Source organism: Kogia breviceps, chromosome 3 (assembly GCF_026419965.1).
Source record: "Kogia breviceps isolate mKogBre1 chromosome 3, mKogBre1 haplotype 1, whole genome shotgun sequence".
NCBI classification, from domain to species: Eukaryota; Metazoa; Chordata; class Mammalia; order Artiodactyla; family Physeteridae; genus Kogia; species Kogia breviceps.
The window spans coordinates 111,899,340-111,926,965 of record NC_081312.1 but is presented as its reverse complement, the minus strand read 5'-3'; the positions used below and the strand labels follow the sequence as shown (position 1 = coordinate 111,926,965).

The 27,626-nt window shown below is 41.7% G+C and overlaps 1 protein-coding gene across 4 annotated transcripts; it reads right to left on the bottom strand.

Annotated features, from left to right (window-relative positions):
- Nucleotides 1–346: 346 nt before the first annotated feature.
- SELENOS (selenoprotein S) lies at nt 347–9,404 on the bottom strand. Of its 4 annotated transcripts, none has more exons than XM_067029477.1 (7): nt 8,616–9,404; nt 7,789–7,923; nt 5,735–5,841; nt 3,186–3,275; nt 3,035–3,079; nt 2,665–2,743; nt 347–947 (listed from the first exon to the last, which is right to left on the bottom strand). In XM_067029477.1, exons 1-7 carry the CDS (start codon nt 8,683–8,685, stop codon nt 868–870), a joined length of 606 nt encoding a protein of 201 aa, XP_066885578.1. In that variant the 5' UTR covers nt 8,686–9,404; the 3' UTR covers nt 347–867. The 4 variants fall into 4 exon arrangements, with proteins under 4 accessions (XP_066885578.1, XP_066885579.1, XP_058915573.1 ...); XM_067029478.1 differs by having other exon boundaries at nt 8,551–8,730; XM_059059590.2 differs by lacking the exon at nt 3,035–3,079 and having other exon boundaries at nt 8,616–8,946.
- Nucleotides 9,405–27,626: the final 18,222 nt, after the last annotated feature.

Here is a 27,626-nt window from a genome sequence, read left to right as displayed (position 1 = left end):
CTAGAAGGACATAAGAAATGAGTGCAAGAGGGATGACCCACAGGGCTCCTAGAAACCTCATTGGCCCCTGAGGTACCTCTAGGCAAGATGTTTCTTTATCCTCTTAATTCAGAAACTCAACTCCAAGTGCCTGATTTTGTGGATAAACCCCAAGGAGCCTGCCAACTCTGAAAATCACTACAGCTGTCTGCCACTTGCCATGCTCATTGCTGGTGAGGAATAATGAGAAGAGAAAATAAGTAATATTAGTGGGAGGTTATGAATAATAAAAAGCTGTATAATATTAGATAGACAAATTCAAGTTCATAATGAAATTTCCTTAAATTTGATAAAGATGCTGAAAATGTTCCTTGCAATTTTGTTTTTATATTTACAGTTTCTTTTTTTTTTAAAAACAAAGCTCTGTACATAAAAATAAATATACAGAAACAACCCCATCAACTCTCTGCATCAGTAATCCTCGCTGGTGGGCTCACCATTTACAAGGAAGACATCATTCAACGCAACCTGTCACAGAGACTGTCCTACCAGCAAGGACCTGTTAACTTAAAGGATCATTGCCAGGTCTCTTTTATCAAGATCGCCAAACACTTGGAGGCCTTTAGATACCAACTAGCAATGACCCATGAAATCAGTGAACACAGTCACTGGCTTCACTGCAGTGTGACCAACTGCAACTACTGCCTAGTGGCCATGTCCACGCTCTATGCTGCCTTCAACTCTTGAAGACACAGATGCAGTTAAGAACAGAAAGAAAGCCCCCTCCCCCTGGGTAGTCACTGTGAAAAGCGTGCATAAGGCAATTGAGTCGAGGGTTAAGGATTCATCTTGCTAGTGTCATAAGCAACACTAACAAGATTCTTAGCCTCATCCACCAGACGATGGACCTCTGCGTCCAGGTCTCCAGGAGCAGGCTCCACCTCCTTCACCAGACAAAGGGCTGTAACCTGTGACAAAAGGAAGCATAACACTGCTAGAAATGTTCTGTATCAAACATAAAATTGTGAGCATAACATGCAAAGCACTGCAAAGATATGGATTCTATTCTCACAAACATTTTCATACAACTTCCAGCTACCGTATGACAAAAAAAGTTTACATGGTCATTGCAGTTTGAACTGACTTTCTGGTGGGACTAAAACAAGCCATTCAGCTTCTCTGTTTTAACTCTCCGAACACAAAAAACTTCCTAAAACACACAAAAAAATTTGCCCAAAAAACCTCTCAAGATGGCTGGATTTAAGTAGATAAAGGCTTTTAACTGCAGTGCTTAATAAAATGTATACATTCAAATAAGAACTGCTCAACCTACAGAAAATAAATTTTAAAAACCAAAATCAAAAAGAATGGAACTTGTTACTTCCACCAGTCAGAACTGGGTAATCCACATGCCCCAGTCCCCAACCCCATCCCTGCCCACTCATTAGCTTCCTAAATTTAATGGACATTTGGCGAACAGGTTGACTGATCAGGCTTTAGAGCCAGCAAGACCTTAAATGAGGTGGCTTTGCTCCTTACTTTAGAATCTTTGGTCACTAACTCCCTGTGCCTCAGTTTCCTTATTTGTAAAGCCAGGCCAGTCAAAGCCCCTAGCTCCAGATGCATTCCATTTTCTATAATTCTCTCCTAAATACCACCACTCTTTGCTCTGAAAAATAGTCTTGGAAGACTATTCCTTGCTTGGAGCAAGAAAAAGATTTTAAAAAGCATTTCCTTTTCAGACACACCACTTCCCTACAGCAAGCCAGCTTTGGGTTTCATCAGAGCCCAGCCTTGATGAGCAGCCCAGCTTGTGTCCAGTCTGCACAGAGCCCAGGTTCCGGATTCCTGACAGTCCTCCAATAGGCCAGCCAGGCTTCCACACCACTGCCTCTGCAGCACCTCCCCACAGAAAACCCCCCTCCCGGATGGAGGATAGTCCTTGGCCTAAAACTGGTTCCTACACAAAATATTTTAATGCCTTTGCCTTCTCCTCTCTTAGGATTAACAGCGAACTCCTGGCAGATCACAAAGGTTACTTATTTTCATTTGTGTGGGAGTCCTGTCTTTCCAAAAGGACGTGAAAGTCCTTAAGAATGGGGTAAGGACAGACTGCTATGATTAGAGGGCTCAAGGATGTTGCATGCAGAAGCTCTCTGAATTAACATCTGTCCATGCCTCCTTGAGAAAGTTATTTGTAAGAAACAAGGCGGCCCTGGCTGGAAAGACCAAAACCCCTGTGTCCTAGGCCCTTGACAAACTTATTTGCAATATGTGCAACTATTCCTCGCCCCACTTACCACTGCCCTTACAGGACTAGTGCGGGATCAAGTGAGAATACTAAAACACAAGTGCAACCATCCCAATTATTTCCTGAGGGCCTCGAGTGACCTCATTTTTCAACTGCCAATCAAATGCTGACTTTTGTGAGGCCAAGGAGGTTATAGGCCTCTTGGAAACTGGACTTGAGCCCACATCCTTGCCCAAGGCCCACAGGGCTCAGCAGGTTGGTGACTTCCAGCCATTGAGGTCTGCTTCGCATCTGTTTCTTTTATTTAATCTTCATAATCCGAAACTTAGGAATTAGTCTCAATTTACGGACAATGAAACAAGGAAAAAGAATCTTGTTTTTAAAGGTAAGTGTATCCTGTAATTGTTCAGCATGCTTTGATGTTTAGTACTTACCTCCTTGCCGCAAAGGTTTTTTGTCAGATTTTCGTTTGGGGATGACTGATGAAGTAGAAGGCCCAGGACTGTCTTCTTCCTGTTTGAACATACACAGGCTTAATAATCTAGTTAAAAACATTCTACTCCAGGGACTTCCCTGGTGGTGCAGTGGTTAAGAATCCACCTGCCAATGAAGGCAACATGGGTTTGAGCCCTGGTCCAGGAAGATCCCACATGCCGTGGAGCAACAAAGCCCACGAGCTACCAACTACTGAGCCCGCGTGCCACAACTACTGAAACCCATGCACCTAGAGCCCGTGCTCTACAACAAGAGAAACCACTGCAATGAGAAGCCCATGCACCACAACGAAGAGTAGTCCCAGCTCACCGCTACTAGAGAAAGCCTGTGCGCAGCAACAAAGACCCAATGCAGCTAAAAATAAACGGATACATTTATTTTAAAACAAAAAACAAAAAACATATTCTACTCCAGGAATCTTCTACTTGAAAGAAATCCACTACGCCGAAGGCTACATCACCTGAGGCTTTCTTGTATTTCCTTTGTAACTTTTTCCTTCTCGCATGCTATCCCACATTTCAATCTTCTGTCTCCTTTTTTCTTCTTCAAGCTGAGGAAGAATCACAGGTTGTACAGAATGAATTCATAAGCTACCATCTTTCTCAAAGAAAATATAATTTTGATAATTTTTAATTTAAATGTCCTTCAAAACACACCTTCACCTGCACTTTCTTCAGTTAATAAAACAGTTGTCATCTAGTGGTGTGAGTTTAACTCACCAACAGAACCTTTTATTTTTGTATACTATTGAAGAAAGCAAAGTGTCACGGAGAAAAGAATACCGACTCTTCTTCTAAACTGGACATTTTTGGTAATGTAGAATAACGCTGACCTGGAAAGGGTGAACATGGCTGGCAGGCCTGCTTTGTTGCTACCTGGTCGCATCACCTGAGGAAAGTCACTTAACCCCTCTACTTCAAAGGCTAGGAGGATCCAATGAGAGCAGATCTGAAAGTTCTTTGAAAGTCAAATACTATGGGAGCATAAAGGAAAACTAATCTCAGCAGAAAACTATGTCCAACAATGAGTACCTGAGAAGGCTTATACAGTAATTATGCATTAAGCAGGAGGGAAACATAGTGCCCTGGGTCTTTGACTCTGCTTCCTCCTCCTTGAAGAACTGGGTACTGCAACTTACGTTCACACACAAGTCACTAACTCTCTCATTCCCACTAGAATCCAGATCCAAACTTTAGTTCATTCTGGTTCCAATTAAACTGTGATATCACAAAGATATGCAAGAAGATGCCTTAGAAAGCACATATCCAGAAATTTCTTGATGGCTTTCACGGTTCATCATGCTAAATCCACATGTCTGTCCCTTCATGCTTCCACTGTCTGCAAGTACAGGAGGTCAAAGAGGAAACAGTCTCTTGAGCTGAAGGTTGTTTTATGCTCATGGCTAACATGGAAAACACCAGAATGGAACACTGCTGACAAATCCTGAGACCACACACAAGACAGTTGACTGAACTGTGAGTCAGGCAGATTCTGTTTGGTAAGTTTGTTAAATACACAGAACTACAACTTTAAAACTGAACACAGGCTTCTATCCTCTCTCCAATTTTAGGAGGTGCACATTACAATTTTTAAAAATAATCTTTTAAAAGCTTTTTTTCAGCTACATCAACAAATTGGATAAATGATCAGGCTGTTTTACTAATGCAAAAAACTCTGAACTTCAAGACATTAATTTTGACATGTAGAAGGAATTCAACTTACTCTATGGCTCTAGAAACAAAACAAATGGTTGGAAATCAGCAAAGGTAAAAACTAAAATAAAACTGCTTAAAAATGGCATCTATGTATACTATGCTGCCATTTCTATGTAAAAATGATACATGCATGTGTTTATATATGGATAAAATGTTTCTGGAAAAATACCTAAAAAGCTTAACATGGAATGCTTGGGCAGCAGTAGAAAGGGGAGCAAGGAAGGCGGAGACTTAATTATCATAGTACAGATTTTCGTATCATGAATTTGTTTCAACCTCATGTGGTTTAGAAAACTACATAAATAATAGGAATGTGCTAGTACATTTTAGGTTAGTGACTATTTAAGTAGAAGATGGGCAACCCACTGAACACTGAAGAAGGCTGCTGAGAAAGGTGACCAAGAGGGCCGAATGTGTGTAGTAGGTGTTATCTTATTCTGTCCTTTCCCTCTGGGCTCCAGCCAAGCTGTGGAGACCAGCCATGTACTGGATGACCATGCAGACCCAGCAGTGGCAGAAAGGCACTCAATGGAAACAACAGAGACACATGCAAGCCCAGGAGGAAGACCAATTTCTCTGGCTTCCTTCTGAGGAGAAAAAGAGGGGCCCAGAAACATCTGCACTGAAACTAGAAAGCAGAGTCTACACTTAGTTGTTTCAGTTACAGAGAATGGGTCCAACCTGGTGGGTGACCTTACTCCTGTGAAGAGCAGCACAACCCACCTGGCTGCTCAGGTCACTTCAATAGCAGCCTTTGTTTCTTCCTCCCCCTGCCCCCCAAAACCTTTTACCACCCCTACAACCAAACAATGTGTTTTTAAAAAAATCTTTCAAAACTCCATCTCCTGCTCTCCATCTTGACCCTGGGTTGAGCCCATCGCCACCCTCCCCTGGCTCTCCTTCAATCCACTGAAGAGCGGCCTCACCAAGCCAGGTCATATGACATGCACGGCTTGAGACCAACCATGGAGCAAGAGGCTGAATGTGTGTTCTGTGTGTCTGGTGGTACAGCCCCTGTACACAGCAAACAGTTTTGTTGGGTGAAATGCTGCTGTGAGGGAACCACTTTAAAGTAAAAACATAAATACAAGACACCTTTCTTAAATAGTATTTCCCCCCTAAACAGTAAGAAATTGCACAAGGAAAACATGCTGAGCAATACTTAGCTAAGTGGAAATGATTCGGCCTGAAATAGTTATTCTCTGTATCCACCCTAATGCGCGTACACACGCGCACACACAATTTTACCCACTAAACCTCAATACCATGTATTCAAACTAAAACAAATTCATACCTGTCTTAGTTTCTCCTTATGCTTTTCAACTTGTGCATTTAATTCATCTTGCATTTTCAAACGAGCAGCTGCTAAAGCCTCCTGTCGTTTAACAACAATATCAGGTTCTATAATGTCAGAAAAAATTTGGGATAAAGCACCTTGTGTAATATAAAATGGAAACTCTTGAGGTCTACAGTATTGGAAGTGTACAGAAGTCAGGCAACGCAAGAATATACTTTTACATGAATAAAACTATTCTTCTGCATATCTTTTACTGCTTAAGGGAGGGCGAGGCAGACTATCCCATCGCCACAGTTCATAGCCCTTGTTAAATATCCAAAGCATCAGAAATCTCTGTTCAAACAGATTTCTGGGCTCCCTGAGCAATTCCAATTCAGAGACTCTGACATGGGCTCCGAGACTGAAATATAAGTGATCTGACGGCCAGTGAGATTCCATTCCACAACCTGGATACCTCCTAACACCCAGTCTCTAGGTTGACCAGAATTCTAGAAGACAACCAAGGAAAGATAAAGTTTTCTGATCATTAGCCATCACCTAATTAGCCCAGTTCTATACCAGAAAGAGGTAAAGATCGTTAGATATTTTATCCTTGTTTTTACAGGAATTAAAAAAAGAGAAAAATCCTTCCAGCTAGCATTAATAGAAATGACCACCCCAGGTATCTGTTTTTATCTGGTTTAGAAAACAAAGCAAATTATATAAATACACAATCAAGTTCTCTATTTTACTCAGACCACTGTGTTTAAGAAGCACTAAGGTGCTTCTGTGGTTTGACTAATTTTGTAAACAAGGAAACAAGCTAGAACTTATATGTTCACATCAGTATCATCCAAAGGATATGCGATCATCATTACTTACAGATAGTTAGCAGTGGAAACAGGTCACCTAACTGAATCCATGTAAAACAGGGGCCAAAATAGCACAGGGTTGTGTCTGTGGTGACAGAGATGACTAGACCTTTATCTTTAAAATTATAGTTCCACTTTATAGAAATGTGAATTGTAACATTTGGAACTGTTGGATCATTCTTAGAATAAAATTATGTGTGGATTTTTTTAACCTAATTTTTCTAACAAAATTGTACAACACAAGGTAACACCTTTCACTGCACATATACTTTTTGCAGTGCTTCACTACAACAAACTCCTCTTCTGAGATGCCCATCCCATTATCTTATATATCTACTCTTCAGTTGTCGGCAGGTCTCACAGAGCCAGGGATGGCTGTACCAGGTGACTGCTCTCTAACACCAGTCATCCACTTCACAAAATCCCGCAACTTAAGCAAGATTTACTTTGTACTTTGTTGTTTTTGTTGGATATACAGCCAACAACCAAAAATGCTGAGATAATGGCAGGACCACAGGGTTTCATGGGAGAGGAGAGTGAAGGAATTTTCTAAGTCTTTCTACTAATGACTACTTTTGTGTTATGTTTTTTTTCCTCCCCAGCTTCAGTAACTGTGGTGGCTCAGATGATTGATGATTTGTATTTATTTAATTATACTGCTATTCTCAAGACATTTAACATTTCTTTTAGATATGTCCTCAGAAACTGTAGCTGCTAACTAGTTAAAAAGCTACTGTTTTAGAGGGAATCAGTTTTTGAAACAGCCAGGTGTAATCTGATATCAGGTCTGATGAGTAAGTTGTGAAAATCAAAATGCCGTGGATGTGAAGAACTAAGGCTGAGTTTGTCATTCACGATGGTTCTAGAGATAAATGAGACTTAGTAGGCAGACCCATAAATATGGAGCAGCTGTGAAGTCTTCACTTTAATCTCTCCTGTAAATGAAAAACCATGCAACATGATATGCAGTCAGTGCTCTACACACCATCAAGTGGGTTTTTCATCCCATCAAAAACTCTGAAATTAAAACAAACCAAAACAACACTATTGCAAATCACCAAAACCAACTTCCTAAGCATAAAATACTTTTCTTCCCACACAGATCAGAAACGTACCTCTTACTCTTAACAACAGACTAACTTTTAAATACTAAAACAAGTAGGCGTAAAGCCACGCCTTCATTTGTTATCAGGCACTAACCCAGAGCAGCAGCAGCTCGATCCAGCTGCCTCTGCCTCAAGGCCCTCAGCCGGGTGGAGAGCTTCTGAAAGACCACGTAGAGAAGAATGCAGCTGAAGATGATGTACCAGCCATAGGTAGCCAGCAGGGAGCCCACTGAAAAGAAGAAAACAGTTTTCAAGAAACTAAAAATGATACTACCACTGGACTTTTCTAGAAAATTAAACAAAAGCAAAATAAGCGTAGCTCCTGTCCTCAAAACCCTTCACGGTGTAGCTGAAGACCTAAGTAAGCCGTTAAAATAGCGAGAAGTACAACAATTCAGGGATCACTGAGAAGGGACTTCTCAGCTACCTGGGGAATAGGAGGGGCAAGTCCGGAGGACGTGGGGCACGCCAGCTGGGTTTTGAGGGGTGAAGGGAAGTGTATCCGACTCAGGAGGGCAAAGGCCTTTCAGATCCAGACTACATATAGAAAGGGGTGCTCATGGAGGGCTGATACAGCGCCGGATTTGGGGGACGTGCGTGGGGGTACGGAGTCGAGGGGCTGAGGCTTGAAGGCAAACGCCAAGGGAGGAGAGACCCCAGTAACCGCAAACCCGGAAGGCTTGCTTCGCATAAAGTAAAGGACTCAAGCAAAATAGGACCGACCGCAACGCCCGAGGAAGCACCGCTCTGGGAGGGCCTCCACGCGCGCTTCGGCACCACCGCCCGGGCCTGCGTGCAGCGCCAACATCCGGCTCCCGGACAGGTCCGGCCCGGAGGGCAGAGGAGAACGACTCACCGAACATGGCGGCGCGCCGAGGGTGGCGGCGCAAACCCGCTGCCCTGCGGCCCGCGCCGACTCACCCGTGACGTGAAGGAAGCGTAGCCCCTCGGTCTCTAGGGCTGGCCGCGTGGACAGCTGATCCCCGTCCATGGTCGCCGTCGCCTGCCCCGGCACGGCCAAACCCGGCCGCGTCAGCTTAGCCTTCCGGCCGACCCCTACGTACACGTGGCACGTCTGGGGCCGGCGTCCCGTCGTCCCGGCCAATCGCGTCGCGACCCGGCCCAGATGCTCTGCCTTATCGCCGCGAGGGCGTGGCCGAAAGCGGGGTGGGGGTGGGGGTGGTGAGTGATCCGGGAAGGGCTGGGCGAGCAGTGGCCTGAGGGGATCCCTACCCGTCCGTCCGCTGCGCACTGGGTGGTCTGGCGGCTCCCTGACTGACTTCCCAGCCGACTCAGTATCGACTGTTTACCTTTGCACTGATTGGATACCGAGGTCGCAGGAGGTTGGGGCCGCCGAGAAACAGGATTTGCGCCCAGGCCCTTGCTCCGGGCACATTGGGCAACAGAACTCTGCAGATTGGCGATTCCCAGCCGTTGGGGGTTGCAGCCAAGGTCTGCCCCACCAAGCTGTAAAGAGCCTTCCCCTGCCGCTGCCGGTGTAAACCTTTCAGGCTAAGAAAGTCCCCGCTGACCCCCGCGGTTCTCTCCTCAGGAATCAAAACCTCTTGGGAAAGAATTATCATAACAATGGCTCCAACACGCATTGAAACTTACTGAGTATCACAAGACGTCACAGTTATTTATAATAATGTCCTGGCTGTTTTCCGTGCCTGCAATGCCCTCCTCTACGCCCTTCCACTCCTCACCCGTCAACGCCTCTCTGAGCCCTACCTTAACCACCCTATTTGAAATTTGACCTTGAGGCATTTTTGGAGAAGGATTTAAAGTGAACGTACCCAGCTGTGTCTCAAAAGAAGGGTTGAGAATTAGGAAGAGAAAATAATGAGCAGGCGATGACTTAAGAGCGCGCCGCCATCACCACCGCCTTCACGAGCACCAATTTGAGGCTGAGGTACCACTGGGGCTTCCACCGCTGGTTTGTCTAGAAGGTCTTCAAAGGGATCAGCTCCTGGAACCGCACAACGACATCTTCAGCGGTGTGTCAGAAAGCAATAAAAGAGGAGATTCTTATAGAAGCACTTGCGTTCATGGGCCATGGCAAATAGAAGACTGAAAGCTCTTCTTCATCTTGAAAATGGGCTTCTCAAATCGGGATTGAGGACTCTGGATTTTATCAGTTAAGACTGAAGACCCATTGATTTGATGAGTTTAGAAGGAGAAATTTTACTCCTGCCTGCCCCCCCACAAGTTTCTGAAGATGATGAACTCTTTGCTTTGAGGTGGTTTCTCACTTGCCCTGGCATCTTGCAGCAACTCAATGTGCTAAAACTGAACGACTTCTTGGGATTACAGTTGCAATACTTGGTCTGGGATCAGCTTAAGATATACGTTGTATGTAAATATTGATTAACTACTCAGGATAACTAGGGTTACCTGACCTGTTTGTTTATACTCTGGACAGTAGGTACACTGTACTGGGGTCACTGTTCATGGAAACAGCTGGTTAGGACCTCTCTATCAGGGAGTGAATGCTCTGAAAACGGATCTGGCACAACAGTTTCGGTCAATGCTTGGAGTGTCAACTAAAAAATTATTCACAACCCAGAAGTTGAGAATTATGCTTTATTTGGCGGAAATTTTTTAGGACTTCAAGCCAGGGAGGCAGCATTTCAAATAACCCTGAGGAGGCGTTTGCAACAAAGGGCAGGTAGTTGGAACATCAAAGATTATTGTTAAGCAAAGAAAACCAGAAATCCCAAATTAAGGAGTTTAGGGCTTTCCTATGTATGGGAAGATGCAAGAGTCTGGGCTCACTGAAATCATTCCTTTGATATGCACCTAAGCTATCTGGGGCCAGTATCCAGTGTTTTCACATCCTGAGGAAAGGGCTCACCTTAAGGAGTGGCTGCAGTCTGATGGCTGCTAAATGGCAGGTATTCTTTGTTTCCTTCCTGAGTTCCCTCAGGGGTCACCAGCTCACTTTCCTTGGTGGCTGCTTAGCTATAATCACTGATGACTGTGACATCCTTTGTTTACTGATACAGCAGGCAATATTCCATTTATTAGGAGCAGTTTACTTTTATATAGTAACTTAGTGGTTAAGATTGCTGGTGACTTGGGTTAGATAAGAAGACAGTCTTTAACAGACAGTTCCCTGCCTTAATAAGAGGTGTCAGATTAAGATGTGAAACCTTCAAGGGTGTTTCAGTGAATATCATTTCTGAGTTCACAGTGTAGTTCAGGAATTAACTTGGAGTAGCTATAGAGGAAGATCCCACATTTCAAAGTTTGCTGTTGCTGGATTTCAAAATAAGTCAATGAGCCGTGAATGAATTAAAACAACCTGCATAGGGCTTACCTGGTGGTGCAGTGGTTGAGAGTCCGCCTGCCCATGCAGGGGTCACGGGTTTGTGCCCCGGTCTGGGAGGATCCCACACGCTGCGGAGCGGCTAGGCCTGTGAGCCATGGCCGCTGAGCCTGCGCATCCGGAGCCTGCGCTGCGCAGCGGGAGAGGCCACAACGGTGAGAGGCCCACGTACCGCAAAAATAAATAAATAAATAAATAAAAAACCTGCATATCATAAAAATGTCAAAATGCTGCATCTGGTTAAATAGGAGAAAAGAGATTGCTTTATTTGCCTTGTTCACCCACCTTGCCTGTAGTGTTTGTAATCATGAAGATGGAATAAATTTGTAACATTTAATTTCTACCATATAAACAAAAATAGTGAACAATTCCTGTCACTCAGGACTTTGTGGTATAAAATAGAAACCAGCACAACACTCATGAAAATAATGTTCACTTTAAACACATACAAAGTATACTATTGTAAACTTCAATGTATTTGTGTGTATACATATGTATACATGTATAATGATGAGGAGTATATTCAACAGAAATTTAAGAAATTTTGAATAATTTCAGGACATGGATGATTGACTTTCATTTCAGTTCCTAGCACATTGCTGTTCTTGTGGTCTCACTGATAGAAGTTACTCATTCTTCCTAGCCAGGCTTATGTGTTAACCTTTGTCCCTTTAATCAGTGTATAATCTCACCTAGCTTGTCTAGAACCATAAAGTTATTTCAGCACTTTGCTCAATATAACTGCTCAGGTGTTATTAGCAAAAACAGGGCAAATGTAGTATCCAGGACTCCCAACTAGTCACTGACAATGGTAGACTAAAGGATTGGCCCCAATCCATTACTTCTTCTTGCAACTATACCCTTGCCATAGTCTCAAGGTGGGAGGAGTGTATTTCCCCATCCTTTGACTTTGAACTTGGTTAGGCTGCTTGCTTTGGTTAATGGAAGTTAGTGCAAGTTCATGTGCCCAAGGCACAATGAGGCCAAACACACCAAAACGGAGTTTGGAGCAGAGAAAGGTTTATTGCAGGGCCATGCAAGGAGACAGGTGGCGTATGCCCTAAAAATACCTGAGCTCCTGGAAGGGTTTCGGCAAAGCATTTTTAAAAGCCAGGTACAATCTCACTACTGGGCATATACCCTGAGAAAACTGTAATTCAAAAAGATACAGGTACCACAATGTTCACTGTAGCACTATTTACAATAGGCAGGACATGGAAGCAACCTAAATGACCATCGACGAATGGATAAAGAAGATGTGTCACATATATACAATGGAATATTACTCAGCCATAAAAAGGAATGAAACTGAGTTATTTGTAGTGAGGTGGTTGGACCTAGAGTCTGTCATACAGAGTGAAGTAAGTCAGAGAAAAACAAATACCTTATGCTAACGCATATATATAGAATCTAAAAAAATGGTACTGATAAACCTAGTGGCAGGACAGGAATAAAGATGCAGACATAGAGAATGGACTTGAGGACATGGGGGGAAGGGGAAGCTGGGATGAAATGAGAGAGTAGCATCAACATATATACACTACCAAATGTAAAATAGATAGCTAGTGGGAAGCTGCTGCATAGCACAAGGAGATCGGCTCGATGCTTTGTGATGACCTAGAGGGGTGGGATAGGGAGAGTGGGAGGGAGGCTCAAGAGGGAGGGGATATGGGGATATATGTATACATATAGCTGATTCACTTTGTTGTACAGCAGAAACTAACACAACATTGTAAAGCAAGTATACTCCAATAAAGATGTTAAAAAGAAAAAAAAAAAGCCAGGTGAGGGAGGGGGTTGCAGGGTATGTGATCAGCTCGTGCATAATTTTCTGATTGGCTGATGGTGAGGTAACGGGGTGGTGTCACAGGGGTTAACATTATCAGTCCTTAGATTCCAGAAGGTCATGCTCATGGTCATCAAGTAGTTAACATCTTCCATTTGGTGGTGGTTGTTGGGGGCGGGGATTCACATCTGTAAAACAACTCAGTAAATGTGCATCAAATACTGTTATCCAAGTACTTCAGAGAGGAGCTAAAGCAGATGATTATGGGGGAAGTACTATCCCAGGAAGGCCCCATAGGGTCCTGCTTGGTTACAGTAGCAGTGTGTCAGTTTTGAGTGTAGGCCTTAAGAAGATTCTACTGTTTCCTTTTTGTGCCTTTGCCTGGTTAACTGACTTGTCCAAGGAGAATGAAATATGTAAAGCTGAACCACCCTAGTTAATCTATAGACCTGAAGTGAAAAACAGAGCCAGCTATGAGAATAAATGGTGACTGTTGCTTAAAATAAGTTTTGGGGTGGTTTGCTATGTGGCGTTTTAAAATTTTTTATTTTATTGAGGTGTAGTTATTTACATTGTTGTGTTAATTTCTGCTGTACAGCAAAGTGATTCAGATATATATATATATATATATATATATACATCTTTTTCATATTCTTTTCCATTATGGTTTATTACAGGATATCGAATATAATTCCCTGTGCTATATAGTAGGACCTTGTTGTTTCTCCATTCTATATATAATAGTTTGCATCTGCTAATCCCCAACTCACAATCCATCCCTCCTCTACCCCCCCCAACCACAAGTCTGTTCTGTATATCTGTGAGTCTGTTTCTGTTTCATAGATACGTTCATTTGTGTCATATTTTAGATTGCACATATAAGAGATATCATATGGTATTTGTCTTTCTCTTTCTGACTTACTTGAATTAGTATGATAATCTCTAGGTTGCTGCAAATGACATTATTTCATTTATTTCTTATGGCTGAGTAGTATTCCATTGTATATATATATACCACATCTTCTTTATCCATTCATCTGTTAATGGACATTTAACTTGTTTCCATGTCTTGGCTATTATAAATAGTGCTGCTATGAACATAGGGGTTTGCAACATTATTGTGGCAATAGCTAACTGACAAATTGCCAAACCTCAGCTTTTCACAAAAGTGTATGCTGCAAAACAGGATTAAAGGTATTTGTAACTAAGGAGATTGCAGAGACAGCAATCAAACAATGGTGTTTCTCGGAGATTGGTTCAAGATGGCAGAGTACAAGGACGTGGTCTCACTCCCTCTTGCAAGAACATCAGAATCACAACTAACTGCTGAACGATCATAGACAGGAAGACACTAGAACTCACCAAAAAATATACCCCACATCCAAAGACAAAGGAGAAGCCACAATAAGGTGGTAGGAGGGGTTAAATCACAATAAAATCAAATCCCATAACTGCTGGGTGGGTGACTCACAAACTGCAGAAAACTTATACTACAGAAGCCCACCAACTGGAGTGTAGCTTCTGAGACCCATGTCAGGCTTCAGAACCTGGGGGTCCAGCAACAGGAGGAGGAATTCCTAGAGAAACAGACTTTGAAGGCTAGCAGGATTTGATTGTAGATCTTTGACAGGACTGGGGGAAACAGAGACTCCACTCTTGGAGGGCACACGCAAAGTAGTGTGCACATCAGGACCCAGGGGAAGGAGCAGTGACCCCATAGAGACTGAACAAGACCTACCTGCTAGTGTTGGAGGGTCTCCTGCAGAAGAGGTGGTGGCTCTGTCTCACCATGAAGACAAGGACACTGGCAGCAGAAGTTCTGGGAAGTACTCCTTGGCGTGAGCCCTCCCAGAGTCCAACTTTAGCCCCACCAAAGAGCCCGGGTAGGCTCCAGTGTTGGATCGCCTCAGGCCAAACAACCAGCAGGGAGGGGCCCAGCCCCACCATCAGCAGAAAAGCGAATGAAAGTTTTTTTTTTTTTTTAATTTATTTATTTATTTTTGCGGTACGCGGGCCTCTCACCGTTGTGGCCTCTCCTGCTGCGGAGCACAGGCTCCGGACGCGCAGGCTCAGCGGCCACGGCTCACGGGCCCAGCCGCTCCGCGGCACGTGGGATCTTCCCGGACCGGGGCGCGAACCCGTGTCCCCTGCATCAGCAGGCGGACTCTCAACCACTGTGCCACCAGGGAAGCCCCGAATGAAAGTTTTATTGAGCTCTGCCCACCAGAGCAACAGCCAGCTCTACCCACCACCAGTCCTTCCCATCAGGAAACTTGCACAAGCCTCTTAGATAGCCTCATCCACCAGAGGGCAGACAGCAGAAGCAAGAAGAACTACAATCCTGCAGCCTGTGGAACAAAAACCATATTCACAAAAAGATAGACAAGATGAAAAGGCAGAGCGTTATATACCAGATGAAGGAACAAGATAAAACCCCAGAAAAAGCAACTAAATGGAGATAGACAACCTTCCAGAAAAAGAATTCAGAATAATGAGAGTGAAGATGATCCAGAACCTTGGAAAAAGAATGGAGGCAAAGATTGAGAAGATGCAAGAAATGTTTAACGAAGATCTAGAAGAATTAAAGAACAAACAAACAGAGATGAACAATACAATAACTGAAATGAAAACTACACTAGAAGGAATCAATAGCAGAATAACTGAAGCAGAAGAACAGATACATCACCTGGAAGACAGAGTGGTGGAATTCACTGCTGTGGAACAGAATAAAGAAAAAAGAATGAAAAGAAATGAAGACAGACTAAGAGACCTCTGGGACAACATTAAATGCAACGACATTCACATTATAGGGGTCCCAGAAGGAGAAGAGAGAGAGAAAGACCAGAGAATATATTTGAAGAGATTATAGTCGAAAATTTCCCTAACATGGGAAAGGAAATAGCCACCCAAGTCCAGGAAGTGCAGAGAGTCCCATACAGGATAAACCCAAGAAGAAACATGCTGAGACACATAGTAATCAAACTGGCAAAAATTAAAGACAAAGAAAAATTATTGAAAGTGGCAAGGGAAAAATGACAAATAACATACAAGGGAACTCCCATAAGGTTAACAGCTGATTTCTCAGCAGAAACTCTACAAGCCAGAAGGGAGTGGCATGATATACTTAAAGTGATGAAAGGGAAGAACCTACAACCAAGACTACTCTACCCAGCAAGGATCTCATTCAGATTCAATGGAGAAATCAAAGGCTTTACAGACAAGCAAAAGCTAAAAGAATTCAGCACCACCACACCAACTCTGCAACAAATGCTAAAGGAACTTCTCAAAGTGGGAAACACAAAAGAAAAGGACCTACAAAAACAAACCCAAAACAATTAAGAAAATTGTAATAGGAACATACATATCAATAATTACCTTAAAAGGGAATGGAGTAATTGCTCCAACCAAAAGACACGGGATCACCGAATGGATACAAAAACAAGACCTATTATATGCTGTCTACAAGACACCCACTTCAGACCTGGGGACACATACAGACTGAAAGTGGGGAAATGGAAAAAGATATTCCATACAAATGGAAATCAAAAGAAAGCTGAAATGGCAATACTCATATCAGGTAAAATAGACTTTAAAATAAAGACTGTTACAACAGACCAGGAAGGAAACTACATAATGATCAAGGTATCAATCCAAGAAGAAGATATAACAATTATAAATATATATGCACCCAACATAGGAGCACCTCAATACATAAGGCAACTGCTAACAACTATAAAACAGGAAATCAACAGTCACACAATAATAGAAGGGGACTTTAACACTTCACTTACACTAATGGACAGATCATCCAAAGAGAAAATTAATAAGGAAACACAAGGGTTAAATGACACAGTAGACCAGATAGATTTACTTGATATTTATAGGACATTCCATCCAGAAACAGCTGATTACACTATTTTCTCAAGTGTGCATGGAACATTCTCCAGGATAGATCACATCTTCGGTCACAAATGAAGCCTCAGTAAATTTGACAAAATTGAAATCATATCAAGCATCTTTTCTGACCACAATGTTATAAGATTAGAAATAAATTACAGGGAAAAAAATGTAAAAAAACACAAACACATGGAGGCTAAACCATACATTACTAAATAACCAAGAGGTCACTGAAGAAATCAAAGAGGAAATCAAAAAATACCTATAGACAAATGACAATGAAAACATGATGATCCAAAACCTATGGGATGCAACAAAATCAGTTCTAAGAGGGAAGATTATAGCTATACACGCCTACTTCAAGAAAGAAGAAAAATTTTAAATAATCTAACCTTACACCTAAAGGAACTAGAGAAAGAAGAACAAACAAAACCCAAAGTTAGCAGAAGGAAAGAAATCATAAAGATCAGAGCAGAAATAAATGAAATAGAAACAATGAAAACAATAGCAAAGATCAATAAACCTAAGAGCTGGTTCTTTGAGAAGATAAACAAAATTGATAAACCATTAGCCAGACTCATCAAGAAAAAGTGGGAGAGGACTCAAATCAATAAAATTGGAAATGATAAAGGAGAAGTTACAACAGACACTGCAGAAATACAAAGCATCCTAAGAGACTACTACAAGCAACTCTACGCCAATAAAATGGACAACCTGGAAGAAATGGACAAATTCTTAGAAAGGTATAACCTTCCAAGACTGAACCAGGAAGAAATAGAAAATATGAACAGACCAATCACAAGTAATGAACTTGAAACTGTGATTTAAAATATTCCAACAAACAAAAGTGCAGGACCAGATGGCTTCACAGGTGAATTCTATCAAACACTTAGACAAGAGCTAACACCCATCCTTCTCAAACTCTTCCAAAAAATTGCGGAGGAAGGAACACTCCCAAACTCATTCTATGAGGCCACCATCACCCTGATACCAAACCCAGACAAAGATACTACAAAAAAAAGAAAATTACAGGCCAATATCACTGATGAATATAGATGCAAAAATCCTCAACAAAATACTAGCAAACAGAATCCAACAACACATTAAAAGGATCATACACCATGATCAAGTGGGATTTATCCCAGGGATGCAAGGATTCTTCAATATACACAAATCAATCAACGTGATACACCATATTAACAAATTGAAGAATAAAAACCATATAATCGGGAGGGAGCGAGAAGATGGCGGAAGAGTAAGACGTGGGGACCACCTTCCTCCTCACAGATACATCAGAAATACATCTACACGTGGAACCTCTCCTATAGAACACCCACCGAACGCTGGCAGAAGACCTCAGACCTCCCAAAAGGAAAGAAACTCCCCACGTACCTGGGTAGGGCAAAAGAAAAAAGAATAAACAGAGACAAAAGAATAGGGACGGGACCTGCACCAGTGGGAGGGAGCCGTGAAGGAGGAAAGGTTCCCACACACTAGAAGCCCCTTCGCGGGCGGAGACTGCGGGTGGCGGAGTGGGAAGCTTCGGAGCCCCGGATGAGAGCGCAGCAACAGGGTACGGAGGGAAAAGCGGAGAGATTCCCGCAGAGGATCGGTGCCGACCAGCACTCACCAGCTCGAGAGGCTTGTCTGCTCACCCGCCGGGGCGGGCGGGGCTGGGAGCTGAGCCTCAGGCTTTAGTCGGATCCCAGGGAAAGGTCTGGAGTTGGCAGAGTGAAAACAGCCTGAAGGGGTTAGTACACCATGGCTAGCGGGGAGGGAGTCCAGCTGAAGTCTGGAGCTGCCAAAGAGGCAAGAGACCTTTTCCTCCCTCTTTGCCTCCTGGTGCGCGAGGAGAGGGGTTTAAGCGCGCCTCTTAAAGGAGCTCCAGAAATGGGCGCGGAGCTACCGAAGAGAAGACTTTTTCTTGCCTCTTTGCTTCCTGGGGCGTGAGGAGAGGGGATTAAGGGCACCGCGTAAAGGAGCTCCAGAAACCGGCGCGAGTCGCGGCTGTCGGCACGGACAACAGAGACGGGTGTGGGACGCTAAGGTTGCTACTGCCGCCACCAAGAGGCCTGTGTGCGAGCACAGGTCACTCTCCACACCACCCCTCCCGGGAGCCTGTGCAGCCCGCCACTGCCGGGGTCCCGGGATCCAGGGACAGCTTCCCCGGGAAAACGCACAGTGCGCCTCGGGCTGGTGCGACGTCACGCCGGCCTCTGATGTCGCAGGCTCGCCCCGCATCCATGCCCCTCCCTCACCCAGGCCTGTGCCAGAGCCCCCGAATCAGCTGCTCCTTTAACCCTGTCCTGTCTGAGCGAAGGGCAGACGCCCTCGGTCGACCTAAACGCAGAGGCGGGGCCAAGTCCAAAGCTGAACCCCAGGAGCTGTGTGAACAAAGAGGAGAGGGGGAGGTCTCTGCCATCAGCCTCAGAAGCAGCAGATTAAAGCTGCACAGTCAACTTGAAGTGCCCTGCATCTGTGGAAAACCTGAATAGACAGCAAAATATCCCAAGTTGAGGAGGTGGACTTTGGGAGCAAGATATACTATTATTTTCCCCTTTTTTCTTTTTGTGAATGTGTATGGGTGTGCTGCTGTGTGAGATTTTGTCTGTATTGCTTTGTTTTCACCATTTGTCCTAGGGTTAGACCGACCCGTGTTTTTTTTCTTTAATAGAAATTTTTCTTCTTAATAATTATTTTTTATTTTAATAACTATATTTTATCATACTTTATTTTGTCTTCTCCCTTTCTTTCTTCCTTTCTTCCCTCCTTTCTTTCCTACTTCCCTTCTTTCTTCCCTCCTTCCTTCCTTCCTTCCTTCCTTCTTCCCATCTTTTCTTCCTCCCTCCCTTCCTTTCTTCCTTCCTTCCTTGCCTCCCTTCCTCCTTCCTTCCTTCCTTACTTTCTTTCCTATCTATTTTTTTCCCTTTAATTTTGAGCCATGTGGATTAAAGTCTCTTGGCACTCCAGCCAGGTGTCAAGGCTGTGTCTCTGAGGTGGGAGAACCAACCCCAGGACACTGGTCCACAAGAGACCTCCCAGCTCCACGTAATATCAAACGGCGAAAATCTCCCAGAGATCTCCATCTCAACACTAAGACCCAGCTTCACTCAAGGACCAGCGACGAACAGTGCTGGACACTCTATGTCCAACAAAGAGCAAGACAGGTCAACAGCCCCATCCATTAGCAGAGAGGCTGCTTAAAATCATAATAAGGCTACCAACATCCCCATACACACCACCAGAGGTGGACCTGCCCACCAGAAAGACAAGATCCAGCCTCATCCACCAGAACAGAGGTACTAGTCCCCCCAACCAGGAAACCTGCTCAACCCACTGAACCAACCTCAGCCACTGGGGACAGCCACCAAAAATAGATAGAAATACGAACCTGCAGCCTGCAAAAAGGAGACCCCAAACACAGTAAGATAAGCAAAATGAGAAGACAGAAAAACACACAGCAGATGAAGGAGCAAGATAAAAACACACAAGACCTAACAAATGAAGAGGTAATAGCCAGTCTACCTGAAAAAGAATTCAGAATAATGATAGTAAAGATGATTCAAAATCTTGGAAATAGAAGAGACAAATTGCAAGGAACAGTTAACAAGGACCTACAAGAAATAAAGAGGAAACAAGTAACGATGAGCAACACAATAAATGAAATGAAAAATACTCTAGATGGGATCAATAGCAGAATAACTGAGGCAGAAGGATGGATAAATGACCTGGAAGATAAAATAGTGGAAATAACTACTGCAGAGCAGAAGAAAGAAAAAAGAATGAAAAGAACTGAGGACAGTCTCAGAGACCTCTGGGAAAACATTAAATGCACCAACATTCGAATTATAGGGGTCCCAGAAAAAGAGAAAAAGAAAGGGACTGAGAAAATATTTGAAGAGATTATAGTTGAAAACTTCCCTAATATAGGAAAGGAAATAGTCAATCAAGTCCAGGAAGCACAGAGAGTCACATACAGGATAAATCCAAGGAGAAACACGCCAAGACACATAATAATCAAACTGTCAAAAATTAAATACAAAGAAAACATATTAAAAGCAGCAAGGGAAAAACAACAAATAACACACAAGGGAATCCCCATAAGGTTAACATCTGATCTTTCAGCAGAAACTCTACAAGCCAGAAGGGAGTGGCAGGACATATTTAAAGTGATGAAGGAAAAAAACCTACAACCAAGATTACTCTACCCAGCAAGGATCTCATTCAGATTTGATGGAGACATTAAAACCTTTACAGACAAGCAAATGCTGAGAGAGTTCAGCACCACCAAACCAGCTCTACAACAAATGCTAAAGGAACTTCTCTAAGCAAGAAACACAAGAGAAGGAAAAGACCTATAAGAACAACCAAAAACAATTAAGTAAATGGTAATAGGAACACACATATCAATAATTACCTTAAATGTAAATGGATTAAATGCTCCCACCAAAAGACACAGACTGGCTGAATGGATACAAAAACAGGACCCATATATATGCTGTCTACAAGAGACCCACTTCAGGCCTAGGGACACTTACAGACTGAAAGTGAGGAGATGGGAAAAGATATTCCATGCAAATGGAAATCAGAAGAAAGCTGGAGTAGCAATTCTCATATCAGACAAAATAGACTTTAAAATAAAAACCATTACAAAAGACAAAGAAGGACACTACATAATGATCAAGGGATCGATCCATGAAGAAGATATAACAATTGTAAATATTTATGCACCCAACATAGGAGCACCTCAATACATAAGGCAAATACTAACAGCCATAAAAGGGGAAATTGAAAGTAACACAATCATAGTAGGGGACTTTAACACCCCACTGTCACCAATGGACAGATCATCCAAAATGAAAATAAATAAGGAAACACAAGCTTTAAATGGTACATTACACAAGCTGGACTTAATCGATATTTATAGGACATTCCATCCAAAAACAACAGAATACACATTTTTCTCAAGTGCTCATGGAACATTCTCCAGGATAGATCATATCTTGGGTCACAAATCAAGCCTTGGTAAGTTTAAGAAAATTGAAATCGTATCAAGTATCTTTTCCGACCACAACTCCATGAGACTAAATATCAATTACAGGAAAAGATCTGTAAAAAATACAAACACATGGAGGCTAAACAATACACTACTTAATAACGAAGTGATCACTGAAGAAATCAAAGAGGAAATCAAAAAGTACTTAGAAACAAATGACAATGGAGACACGACGACCCAAAACCTATGGGATACAGCAAAAGCAGTTCTAAGAGGGAAGTTTATAGCAATACAATCATACCTTAAGAAACAGGAAACATCTCGAATAAACAACCTAACTTTGCACCTAAAGCAATTAGAGAAGGAAGAACAAAAAACCCCCCAAATTTAGCAGAAGGAAAGAAATCATAAAGATCAGATCAGAAATAAATGAAAAAGAAATGAAGGAAACAATAGCAAAGATCAATAAAAGTAAAAGCTGGTTCTTTGAGAAGATAAATAAAATTGATAAATCATTAGCCAGAGACTCATCAAGAAAAAAAGGGAGAAGACTCAAATCAATAGAATTAGAAATGAAAAACGAGATGTAACAACTGACACTGCAAAAATACAAAAGATTATTAGAGATTACTACAAGCAACTCTATGCCAATAAAATGGACAACCTGGAAGAAATCTACAAATTCTTAGAAATGCACAAGCTGCTGAGACTGAACCAGGAAGAAATAGAAAATATGAACAGATCAATCACAAGCACTGAAATTGAAACTGTGATTAAAAATCTTCCAACAAACAAAAGCCCAGTACCAGATCACTTCACAGGTGAATTCTATCAAACATTTAGAGAAGAGCTAACACCTATCCTTCTCAAACTCTTCCAAAAGATAGCAGAGGGAGCAACACTCCCAAACTCATTCTATGAGGCCACCATCACCCTGATACCAAAATGAGACAAAGACGTCACAAAGAAAGAAAACTACAGGCCAATATCACTGATGAACATAGATACAAAAATCCTCAACAAAATACTAGCAAACAGAATCCAACAGCACATTAAAAGGATCATACACCATGATCAAGTGGGGTTTATTCCAGTAATGCAAGGATTCTTCAATATACGTAAACCAATCCACGTGATACACCATATCAACAAACTGAAGGAGAAAAACCATATGATCATCTCAGTAGATGCAGAGAAAGCTTTTGACAAAATTCAACACCCATTTATGATAAAAACTCTGCAGAAAGTAGGCATAGAGGGAACTTTCCTCCACATAATAAAGGCCATATACGACAAGCCCACAGCCAGCATTGTTCTCAATGGTGAAAAACTGAAACGATTTCCACTAAGATCAGGAACAAGACATGGTTTTCCACTCTCACCACTCTTATTCAACCTAGTTTTGGAAGTTCTAGCCACAGCAATCAGAGAAGAAAAAGAAATAAAAGGAATCCAAATTGGAAAAGAAGAAGTAAAGCTGTTACTGTTTGCAGATGACATGATACTATACATAGAGAATACTAAGGATACTACCAGAAAACTACTAGAGCTAATCAATGAATTTGTTAAAGTAGCAGGATACAAAATTAATGCACAGAAATCTCTGGCATTTTTATACACTAATGATGAAAAATCTGAGAGTGAAATTAAGAAAACACTCCCATTTACCATTACAACAAAAAGAATAAAATATCTAGGAATAAACCTACCTAAGGAGACAAAAGACTTGTATGCAGAAAACTATAAGACACTGATGAAAGAAATTAAAGATGATACAAATAGGTAGTGAAATATACCATGTTCTTGGATTGGAAGAGTCAACATTGTGAAAATGACTCTATTACCCAAAGCAATCTACAGATTCAATGCAATCCCTATCAAATTACCACTGGCATTTTTTACAGAGCTAGAACAGAAAATTTCACAGTTTGTATGAAAACACAAAAGACTCTGAATAGCCAAAGCAATCTTGAGAACGAAAAATTGAGCTGGAGGAATCAGTCTCCCTGACTTCAGACTATACTACAAGGCTACAGTAATCAAGACAGTATGGTACTGGCACAAAAACAGAAATATAGATCAATGAAACAAGATAGAAAGCCCAGAGATAAACCCACACACATATGGTCACCTTATCTTTGATAAAAGAGGGATGGATATACAGTGGAGAAAAGACAGCCTCTTCAATAAGTGGTGCTGGGAAAACTGGACAGCTACCTGTAAAAGTATGAAATTAGAACACTCCCTAACACCACACACAAAAATAAACTCAAAATGGGTTAAAGACCTAAATATAAGGCCAGACACTATCAAACTCTTAGAGGCAAACATAGGCAGAACACTCTATGACATAAATCACAGCAAGATCCTTTTTGACCCATCTCCTAGAGAAATAGAAATAAAAACAAAAATAAACAAATGGGACCTAATGAAACTTAAAAGCTTTTGCACAGCAAAGGATACCATAAACAAGACCAAGGGCTTCCCTGGTGGCACAGTGGTTGAGAGTCCACCTGCCGATGCAGGGGACGCGGGTTCGTGCCCCAGTCCGGGAAGATCCCACATGCCGCGGAGCGGCTGGGCCCGTGAGCCATGGCTGCTGAGCCTGCGCGTCCGGAGCCTGTGCTCCGCAACGGGAGAGGCCACAACAGTGAGAGGCCCGCGTACTGCAAAAAAAAAAAAAAAAAAAAAAACGAGACCAAAAAACCCTCAGAATGGGAGAAAATATTTGCAAATGAAGCAACTGACAAAGGATTAATATCCAAAATTTATTAACAACTCATGCAGCTCAAATAACAAAAAAACAAACAACCCAATCCAAAAATGGGCAGAAGAACTAAATAGACATTTCTCCAAAGAAGATTAAAAATTGCCAACAAACACATGAAAGAATGCTCAACATCATTAATCATTAGAGAAATGCAAATCAAAACTACAATGAGATATCATCTCACACCAGTCAGATTGGCCATCATCAAAAACTCTAGAAACAATAAATGCTGGAGAGGGTGTGGAGAAAAGGGAACACTCTTGCGCTGCTGGTGGGAATGTAAATTGATACAGCCACTATGGAGAACAGTATGGACATTCCTTAAAAAACTACAAATAGAACTACCATATGACCCCGCAATCCCACTACTAAGGCATATACCCTGATAAAACCATAATTCAAAAAGAGTCATGTACCAAAATGTTTATTGCAGCTCTATTTATGATAGCCAGGACATGGAAGCAACCTAAGTGTCCATCAACAGATGAATGGATAAAGAAGATGTGGCACATATATACAATGGAATATTACTCAGCCATAAAAAGAAATGAAACTGAGTTATTTGTAATGAGGTGGATAGACCTGGAGTCTGTCATACAGAGTGAAGTAAGTCAGAAAGAGAAAAACAAATACCGTATGCTAACACATATATATGGAATCTAAGAAAAAAAATGTCATGAAGTGATTAGTGGTAGGACGGGAATAAAACACAGACCTACTAGAGCATGGACTTGAGGATATGGGGAGGGGGAAGGGTAAGCTGTGACAAAGTGAGAGAGTGGCAGGGACATATACACACTACCAAATGTAAATTAGATAGCTAGTGGGAAGCTGCCGCATAAGCACAGGGAGTTTACCTCTGTGTTGTGTGACCACCTAGAGGGGTGGGATAGGGAGAGTGGGAGGGAGGGTGACACAAGAAGGAAGAGATATGGGAACATATGTATATGTATAACTGATTCACTTCATTGTAAAGGAGAAACTAACACACTATTGTAAAACAGTTATACTCAAATAAAAATGTTAAAAAAAAAAAAAACATATGATCATCTCAATAGATGCAGAAAAAGCTTTTGACAAAATTCAACATCCATTTATGATAAAAACTCTCCAGAAAGTGGACATAGAGGGAACCTGCCTCAATATAATAAAAGTCATATACTACAAACCCACAGCAAACATCATTCTCAATGGTGAAAAACTGAAAGCATTTCCTCTAAGATCCGGAACAAGACAAGGATGTCCACTTTCTCCACTATTATTCAACATAGTTTTGGAAGTCCTAGCCATGGCAATCAGAGAAGAAAAAGAAATGAAAAAATAAACATTTGAAAAGAAGTAGTAAAACTGTCACTGTTTGCAGATGACATGATACTCTATATAGATTATCCTAAAGATGCCACTGGAAAAACTACTAGAGCTAATCAATGAATTTGGTAAATTTGCAGGATACAAAATTAATGCACAGAAATCTCTTGCATTCCTATACACTAATGATGAAAAATCTGAAAGAAAAATTAAGGAAACACTCCCATTTACCATTGCAACAAAAAGAATAAAATACCTAGGAATAAACATACCTAGGCAGACAAAATACCTGTATGCAGAAAACTATAAGACACTGATGAAAGAAATTAAAGATGATACCAACAGATGGAGAGATATACCATGTTCTTGTATTGGAAGAATCAATATTGTGAAAATGACTGTACTACCCAAAGCAATCTACAGATTCAATGCAATCCCTATCAAGTTACCAATGGCATTTTTTACAGAACTAGAACAAAAAAATCTTATATTTGTATGGAGACACAAAAGACCCAGAATAGCGCAAGCAGTCTTGAAGGAAAAAAATGGAGCAGGAGGAATCAGACTCCCAGACTTCAGACTATACTACAAAGCTACAGTAATCAAGACAATATGGTTGGTACTGGCACAAAAACAGAAATATAGATCAATGGAACAGGATAGAAAGCCCAGAGATAAACACACACACCTATGGTCAATTAAGATATGACAAAGGAGGCAAGGATATACAATGGAGAAAAGGCACTCTCTTCAGTAAGTGGTGCTGGGAAAACTGGACAGCTATATGTAAAAGAATGAAATTAGAACACTCCCTAACACCATACACAAAAATAAACTCAAAATGGATTAGAGACCTAAAAGTAAGACTAGACACTATCAAACTCTTAGAGAAAAACATAGGCAGAACACTCTATGACATAAATCACAGCAAGATCTTTTTTGATCCACCTCCTAGAGTAATGGAAATAAAAACAAAAATAAACAAATGGGACTTAATGAAATTTAAACACTTTTGCACAGTAAAGGAAACCATAAACAAGATGAAAAGACAACCCTCAATATGGGAGAAAATACTTGCAAGCAAATCAATGGACAAAGGATTAATCTCCAAAATATAAAAACAGCTGATGCAGCTCAATATTAAAAAAACAAAAACCCAATCCAAAAATGGGCAGAAGACCTAAATAGACATTTCTCCAAAGAAGACATACAGATGGCCACGAGGCACATGAAAATCTGCTCAACATCAGTAGTTATTAGAGAAATGCAAATCAAAACTACAATGAGATATCACCTCACACCAGTTAGAATGGGCATCATCAGAAAATCTACAAACAACACATGCTGGAGAGGGTGTGGAGAAAAGGGAACCCTCCTGCACTGTTGGTGGGAATGTAAATTGATACAGCCACTCTGGAGAACAGTATGTAGGTTCCTTGAAAAACTAAAGATAGAACTACCATATAACCCAGCAATCCCACTACTGGGCATATACCCAGAGAAAACCATAATTCAAAAAGACACATGCACCCCAATGTTCCCTGAAGCACCATTTACAATAGCCAGGTCATGGAAGCAACCTAAATGCCCATCGACAGACAAATGGATAAAGAAGTTGTGGTACATATATACAATGGAATATTACTCAGCCATAAAAAGGAACGAAATTGAGTCATTTGTAAAGACATGGATGGATCTACAGACTGTCATACAGAGTGAAGCAAGTCAGAAAGAGAAAAACAAACATTGTATATTAATGCATGTATGTGGAACCTAGAAAAATGGTACAGATGAACTGGTTTGCAAGGCAGAAGTTGAGACACAGATGTAGAGAACAAGCATATGGA

Excerpts from the sequence above, each read along its gene's own strand:
- SELENOS (XM_067029477.1), bottom strand. The coding sequence starts at position 8,685 with ATGGACGGGGATCAGCTGTCCACGCGGCCAGCCCTAGAGACCGAGGGG. Across the intron at positions 5,842-7,788 it reads TCGAGCTGCTGCTGCTCTGG|AACCTGATATTGTTGTTAAA; the intron begins GTTAGTGCCTGA and ends CTGACATTATAG. Across the intron at positions 3,080-3,185 it reads GAAATACAAGAAAGCCTCAG|CTGCATTGGGTCTTTGTTGC; the intron begins GTGATGTAGCCT and ends GTTTATTTTTAG.